General features: G+C 41.6%; 1 protein-coding gene across 2 annotated transcripts in view; it reads right to left on the reverse strand.

The window, feature by feature from the left end:
• The window catches only part of LOC130913601 (leucine-zipper-like transcriptional regulator 1), a 50,558-nt gene extending 50,023 nt beyond the window's left edge, over positions 1 to 535 (reverse strand). For both annotated transcript variants that reach the window (XM_057832330.1, XM_057832329.1), the window contains exon 1: positions 51 to 535. In XM_057832330.1, the coding sequence (XP_057688313.1) occupies positions 51 to 202 (152 nt within the window). In that variant the 5' untranslated portion in view covers positions 203 to 535. The remainder of the gene's footprint in view (positions 1 to 50) is intronic.
• Positions 536 to 8,404: the final 7,869 nt, after the last annotated feature.

Raw genomic sequence — 8,404 nt, forward strand, 5'->3', positions numbered from 1 at the left:
GTGAAGAAACAGACATATTTTTACTTGTTAAGGGTGTAATAAGATTATACCTTGCTCCAACAAACTCATCACACGGAGGAAGCCTTCTCCAACGGTGAACAGTCTCAAAAGGACCAAAATTTAATGTGAGGTATTCCACGCTGTCGGAACAACTGTGGTCAAAGTCAACACTTGGAGCCACTTTGGTTGATTTGCACGACATTTTTCTCCACTCAACCAACGTGAGCACGTATCAGGGAAGATCATCTGCCGCAAATGTCATATTTAACCTGTACAGAAATCAAACTTCCGGATAGCAGCTCGCTACACGGTCGATGCTAAAAACAAGAGCTAGCTACAAAGCTAATGCTAAATTGCGACGAGAAAAGACAAAGCTATAAATGTGCAAGGATAAGAAACAAAAGGATGATATCCGCGTAAACCGGTTCGTTGTAGGTTTTAGCCAGTGACTCGTATATAAGCAAACATAACGATTTAAACCACAACTAGTAAACAGGGGACCTGTCATAATAGTGTAGTCGGCTGGCCCCTACCGCGCCCCCGTGGTTGAATCAGATCTCATGACTACCCCTAGTGGTTGGAGGACGTAGGGGGCATACAAAAAGTGTACAATACTGTACTTTACATTTACAGTGTGGAATGTGGTATTACCAGGGGTGAAAGTGGGCCAGAACGGTCAGGAACGCAGTTCCGGTGTAAGACTCAGGGCCAGAATGAGTCACGGTGCTTTGATTCCAAAAATATGACAGCAACTGTCAAAACGCTATGTAAAAAAAAAAAAAAAAATGCGAAGCTGCCACACATACATTTCATCTCCAGGAAGTAAACAATTTACCAACATCAGATTTATATACACAAGTGTTAACAACAAGCATAATAAAGTGCTTGTGTAGCGTAATCTGTTTCCACCAATATTTATTATTTATTTTATTCCACGGACGGCATGGAGGTTTCTCCAGCTGCTGCAGTTTTCTGAGTCTGACGATGATGAGTCATGTCAGTGTGCGAATACACGCAGCAAAGCAAATGCCTGGACTCATTTATCCGTTCAATTGGCTGACATACTGACATGTGATCAGCAGAGATAGTTAGCTCTGATTGGTTCAAATGTGCATGTTTTCTGGAGCAGAAAAAAAAAGGTTGAATTGATGTGACAAAAAAGGGCAATGCAACATAAAATGGATAAAATCTTTAAGAGCAATGAAAGACATGAGGAGGCTTACTTATCATATTTAGTTTTATTTGCTCTGATGGGGAGGTTCAGAACATCTGAGCTGTCAATGTGCATTTTGGACTTAAATTTGTTCATTTATGTTAGGCTATTTATTCATTTCCTTATAATTTAAAAAAGTCAATGTTTGCGCGATCTTCAAAATATATTCCATTTCACTCTGCATATTATGTCATTTGTACTTACTTTTCTGAATGTATGTTGCTCATATCTTGTTATTAAAAAAACAACCAAAAAGTAAATGTTTACATTAACTTCAACTTTAATATACATCCTATGTTCTGAAGTAGTTAAAATTGAGATTTGGCATTTAGTATGTGAGGAAATGAGGGAAAATAAAAATTATGAGCTGGAGGTTGGGGTTTTTGCTGTTTCTGTTGGAAAAAAAAATACAATTTTGAATGAAAATCTATTTTTGTATGTGTTATAGAAATAACTGTGCTAAAATAGTTTTCTTTGCATTTCAGTAGTGTAAGAGGTTTGAACCCCCCCCCCCCCCCCCCAAAAAAAAGAAAGAAAAAATATAAATAAATAAAATTTCTGGCTTCGTGGCAACCTTCGTGTCAAGTTCAAAAATAGATCCTTAGGTAAACATTTGTAAAATTACCCAAAAATAAGGAGAGAAGACACTCAGTTTTCTTGGCCAAGGAGAGCAAGGAGGGACTAGACAGTGAAATGCTAGATTACGCTGTTTAGTCACCAAAATTGATCTAAAACTAAACCCCTTGCTCTTTCTTTTATTAGGGGCTTGTCCTAACACAGAAAGGTGCCGCCCTAAAGGGAGGGGGAAAGCAACCTGGAGACACCCATGTGATTTTGATTGGCTATGTGTGAGCGTGTAGGCGGAACTAACTAAATACACGTGTGTAAGCAAGGGCATTTAGATAAAGTGGTCAGAATGACCCAGGCACTTCAGTTATGCAACGCTGCGGCCATGGAAGATGTCCTCGAACAGAAGATGTCCTCGAAAGTCTAGACGTAAGATGCTGAAGATGTCCCAGAAGGTCTAGTTACGCAATGTTACGGCCATGAAGCAAGGCAGTTGTCACCCCGACCCTCTTTAACACTTTATAACACTTAAACATTATACTACAACCTAGTATAGCAAGCAATAATCATTTACTGGTTATATCAATAAGAAAAAATATGTATTAGGTATATATGAGCACAAGCAAATATTCAATCAACCCTCGATAATTAACTCAACACTTCGCGTTGGGGAGTTCCGGCAAGAAATTGTAGCCACTTTCATCCCTGGGTATTACACAGCATCAGAGACAGGTGAAGTAGCCAAAAATTCACTCAAGTAAGAGTAGCGTTACTTCAAAATAATATTACTCAATTAAAAGTAAAAGTAGTCGTCCAAAAAATGTACCCAGATAGCAGACCGACGTTGAAAAGATGTTGGATCAACATTCCGTTGTCGATCTTATATCGTTGAATCAACGTAACTTTTGCACCCTCAATTAATGTTGTTTCAACGTTGAATTTCTTACAAAACCTAAATGTCATTTCGATTATTAATAATATTGAAACAACGCTGAATCAATGTTATGTTTTCGACCAAAACGCCTGCTCATCCATAATTCAACAACTTTTCAATCTTATTTCCCGGTCAATCATTAGTCAACTATTTGTCAACATGAGTTAATCATCTATAAAACAATGTTAACCCAACCATCGCCTGGCATACCATAGAACAACGTTGTTTCAATGTCACTTGACGTCGCAAATTTGTATGTCAACCATACTGATCATTTTGATGGAAAATCAACGTTTACTAAATGTCGGTCTGCTATCCGGGTACTCAAGTACAAGTAAAAAGTATTTGGTGAAACGAATACTCAAGTAATGAGTAACATTGTGAGTAACTGCTTGCATTTTTGTTGGATTTTTTTTATCTTTTTAAACGATGGTATTTTTTTATGAGCACAAAGTTATGTAAATGAAGTGTTGTCATAATGATACTGTACAATAACCCATTACATAACTACGTCACAACTACTTGGGACGTCACAAGCCCGTCCCATGAAATCAATAAACAAATCACAACTTGTTTTATAGAACCAAAAATAAATTATTCACAATTTACCTGAAAAATTAACTAGATGTAATTGAGGTACCTACAACGACATTAAGCCAAAGAAAAGAAAAAAAAAAACAAAAAAAAACATTGAATTCTGACTAGACCAAAAAAAACATAAATGAAGCATTAGTTGTCCAAAAAGCATGAGTGCCCTCTGGTGGAGAAAATAGTTCCTAGTTTGAATAGTGAATAGTTCCTTTGTAATTTTAGTTATAAAAGTAAAAGGATCATACCCCCGATTTTCCATAGTCAATCGGTGCTAAATAAAAACGGGAGAGAGGTTAAAATCCGCGCTTTCGAGTCATGTTGAGCGCAGTGCTCTATGTCATATACTTTATTTTTTACGGTGCTTTAAAGACACCGCATGATTGAACAGGCTAGTTTGAACATAGAACGGCAAGCTTGCGTCTGATTGCTAAAATGGAGTCGTGCTTATTGTTGCGACATATCATAGGTGAAATTGGTAGAGCCACTCTTGGCATCGCTGGCAAAAAAATAAAATAAATAAATCTAATATGTAGAATCAAGAGGAAGTATGTAGCGACTCTTGTTAGCCCAAAGTAGCGGAGTAAGAGTGTGTTTTTTTCTTCACAAATCTACTGTAGTAAAAGTAAAAAGTATACAGTGGGGCAAATATGTATTTAGTCAACCACCAATTGTGCAAGTTCTCTCCCTTGAGGCCTGTAATTGTCAACATGGGTAAACCTCAAACATGAGAGACAGAATGTGGAAAATAAACAGAAAATCACGTTGTTTGATTTTTAAAGAATTTATTTTCAAATCATGGTGGAAAATAAGTATTTGGTCAATACCAAAAGTTCATCTCAATACTTTGTTTTTACCCTTTGTTGGCAATAACAGAGGCCAAACATTTTCTGTAACTCCTCACAAGCTTTTCACACACTGTTGCTGGTATTTTGGCCCATTCCTCCATGCAGATCTCCTCAAGAGCAGTGATGTTTTGGGGCTGTCGTTGGACAACACGGACTTTCAACTCCCTCCACAGATTTTCTATGGGGTTGAGATCTGGAGACTGGCTGGGCCACTCCAGGACCTTGAAATGCTTCATATGAAGCCACTCCTTTGTTGCCCTGGCTGTGTGTTTGGGATCATTGTCATGCTGAAAGACCCAGCCACGTCTCATCTTCAATGCCCTTGCTGATGGAAGGAGATTTTCAACCAAAATCTCTCGATACATGGCCTCATTCATTCTTTCCTTTACGCAGATCAGTCGTCCTGGTCCCTTTGCAGAAAAACAGCCCCAAAGCATGATGTTTCCACCCCCATGCTTCAAAGTGGGTATGGTGTTCTTCGGATGCAATTCAGTATTCTTTCTCCTCCGAACACGAGAACCTATGTTTCTACCAAAAAGTTCTATTTTGGTTTCATCTGACCATAACACATTCACCCAGTCCTCTTCTGGAGCAACCAAATGCTCTCTAGCGATAGAGATCTAGAGATCTTCCATCGAGCCCATGATCGAGGGCGATTATCAGTGGTCTTGTATGTCTTCCATTTTCTAATAATTGCTTCCACAGTTGATTTCTTTACACCAAGCGTTTTACCTATTGCAGATTCAGTCTTCCCAGCCTGGTGCAGGTCTACAATTTTGTCTATGGTGTCGTTAGACAGCTCTTTGGTCTTATCCGTAGTGGAGTTTGGAGTGTGACTGACTGAGATTGTGGACAGGTGTCTTTTATACCGATAATGAGTTAAAACAGGTGCCATTAATACAGGTAACAAGTTGAGCCTCGTTAGACCTCGTTAGAAGAAGTTAGACCTCTTTGCTTGTTTGTAGGTAAATACTTATTTTCCACTTTAATTTGGAAATAAATTCTTTAAAAATCAAACAATGTGATTTTCTGTTTTTTTTTTCCACATTCTGTCTCTCATGGTTGAGGTTTACCCAGGTTGACAATTACAGGCCTCTCTAATCTTTTCAAGTAGGCGAACTTGCACAATTGTTGGTTGACTAAATACTTATTTGCCCCACTGTAGCTTAGCAAAACTACTCTTAGAAGTACATTTTTCTCAAAAAGTTACTCAAGTAAATGTAACAGAGTACATGTCACGTGTTACTACCCACCTCTGCATGGCTTTAGTTTATTTCGGTGAATCAAGATAAGTTATACAATGTTATTTACAGTTCAGAATGTCCAGGTCCTGAAGTGTTTGGAAAGTCACAGGTGTTTTGATTGATGGTTTGGAATACTTTACTTCTTTCTTTCATCTTTCATTTCATTGGTAGTATTTTCTGGAGGGAATGCAACAACCTTCAATGGTGAACCAAATGGGGTATACTAGTTTTCACTCAGTGAAAACGTAACCATATCCCACACAACCCACAAAGCAGAAAAAGGAACTCCGAATGGTGACTTCAATGGACTCCAGTCATTGATTTCATTCATCAGACAGACAGATAGGTAGATTTATTAACAGACTCAAGGTCCAAGTAACAACCAAGGAAGAGATTGCAAAATAAAATAACAATAAAAAGAAGTAAACTAAGTGATACACCCACTAGGCCCCCTAGTGACCCACTTTTAAAAGGCACGTATACCAGCATTTCCAGCGTGTAGAACTGAGCAAAATGTTAGTCAGGCCCGAGACAACCACATCTTTAGTCAAAAGCCTTAGAGGCATCTAGAAATCACATAAACATAGAGTTTTTCCTCATATACCCATCCATCCATCAACTACCGCTTAATCCGAGGCCGGGTCGCAGGGGCAGCAGCTTTAGCAGGGAAGCCCAGACTTTCTTCTCCCCAGCCACTTCAACCAGCTCAGAGAGACATAGTGTCTCCAGCGGTCCTGAGTCGTCCCCGGGGCCTTCCGTCGGTGGGACATGCCCGGAATACCTCTCCAGGGAGGCGTCCAGGAGGCATCTGAACCAGTTGCCCTAGCCACCTCAACTGGCCCCTTTCAACGTAGAGGAGTAGCGGCTCAACACCGAGTCCCTCCCGGATGACCGAGCTTCTCACCCTATCTTTAAGGGAGAGCCCCGACACCCTGCAGAGGAAACTCATTCCGGCCGCTTGTATCCGGGATCTTGTCCTTTCGGTCACGACCCACAGCTCGTGACCATAGGTGAGGTTAGGAACGTTGATCGAGTGGTAAATCGAGAGCCTCGCCTTTCGGGTTAGCTCCTTCTTCACTACTACGGACCGATCATTGCAGACGCTGTACCGATCCGCCTGTCGATCTTCTGCACTCTTACCCTCACTAGTGAACAAGACCCCAAGATACTTGAACTCCTCCACTTGGGGCAGGATCTCATCCTCAACCGCTGTCACACTCGGCTACGAACTGCTCCAGTGAGAGTTGGAGGTCACGGCTTGATGAAGCCAACAGCGCCACATCACATGCAAAAAGCAGAGATGCAACGCTTAGGCCACCAAACCGGATCCCGTCAACGCTTCAGCTGCGCATAGAATCTGTGACAAAGGGCAACCTTGGCAAAGTCCAACCCTCACTGGGAACTAATTCGATTTGCTGTAATACGGACCAAACTCTGACACCGGTTGTACGGGGACCGATCAGCCCTTACTAAGCGGCTCGGTACCCTGTACACCAGGAGCACCCCCTTTACAGGACTCCCCGAAGCACACGGTTGAACGTCTTCTCCAAATCCACAAAACACATGTAGACTGGTTGGGCGAACTCCCATGCACCGCGGAGGACCCTGCCAAGGATGTAGAGCTGGTTTTTCCTCATATAGATATTTGTAATTTGCAATGATGCACATTTCAGCCCGTAATTTGCAATGATGCATATTTCAGCCCGTGAATGTTGTGGTATTATACAATATTGCTGTAATTCCTAAATGGCTATTTGTGTAAAAGCTTACAAATTAATTTATCTTCTACTGTTTATCCTCAAGAGGGTTGTGGGGGTGCTGGAGTCTATTCCAACTAATTATAGGTCAGTGGTTGTTTAACCTGGGTTCGATTGAACCACAGGGGTTCAGTGAGTAGGTCAAAGGGTTTCGGCGAAGGTTAAGACACACAAGGCCTAATTTTCATACACTGAACAAAGTCAAAGTGTCATTTTAGACTAGGTTTTCCCCCAATTTACATGCTTTATTCTATTTCTTTCAACTGCTAGTCCTCGATCTAATGGGAGGAGAAACTGGTTTGCTCAGTGGAAGGTTGACTAGCACTTGTTATATAGAGATATAGCAGACCTGCAGGACTATGCGGATAATGGAAAAAAAAAATTTCCATCCATCCATCCATCCATCCATCCATTTTTTTCCCCGATTATCCGAGGTTGGGTGGCAGGGGCAGCAGGTTTAGCAGAGAAGCCCAGACTTCCCTCTTCTCAGCCACCAGGTCTTCTTGGAGGATCCCAAGGTGCTCTTCCACTCCTCCATGACGACGTTGTGGAGCTGCCGGATATTTGAGACATTGCGCACCTCCGCCTTCCGCTTGAGGACCCCCCAAAGATGTTCTATTGGGTTCAATTCTGGAGACATGCTTGGACAGTCCATCACCTTTACCCTCAGCCTCTTCAGTAAAGCAGTGGTCATCTTGGAGGTGTGTCTGGGGTCATTGTCATGCTGGAACACTGCCCTTTGACCCAGTTTCTGGAGGGAGGGGATCATGCTCTGCTGCAGTATTTCACAGTACATGTTGGAGTTCATGTTTTCCCTCAATGGAATGTTACTCTCCAACACCTGCAGTGTTCACGCAGACCCAGACTATGACATTCCCACCACCAAGCTTGACTGTAGGCATGACACACTTATCTTTGTACTCCTCACCTGGTCGCCGCCACACATGCTTGAGACCATCGGAGCCAAACAAATTAATCTTCGTCTCATCAGACCATAGGACATGGTTCCAGAAATCCATGTGCTTTGTTGAAATGTCTTCACCAAACTGTTTGCAGGCTTTCTTGTGTACCTCTTCAGAAGAGGCTTCCTCCTGGGGTGACAGCCATGCACACCAATTTGATGTAGAGTGTGGCATATGGTGTGAGCACTAACAAGCTGACCCCCCACCTCTTCAATCTATGCAGCAATGCTAACAGCACTCCTGCGACGATCTTTCAAAGAAAGTATTTGGATGTGACGCTCAGCACGTGCG

Source organism: Corythoichthys intestinalis, chromosome 3, assembly GCF_030265065.1.
Source record: "Corythoichthys intestinalis isolate RoL2023-P3 chromosome 3, ASM3026506v1, whole genome shotgun sequence".
Lineage (NCBI taxonomy): Eukaryota > Metazoa > Chordata > Actinopteri > Syngnathiformes > Syngnathidae > Corythoichthys > Corythoichthys intestinalis.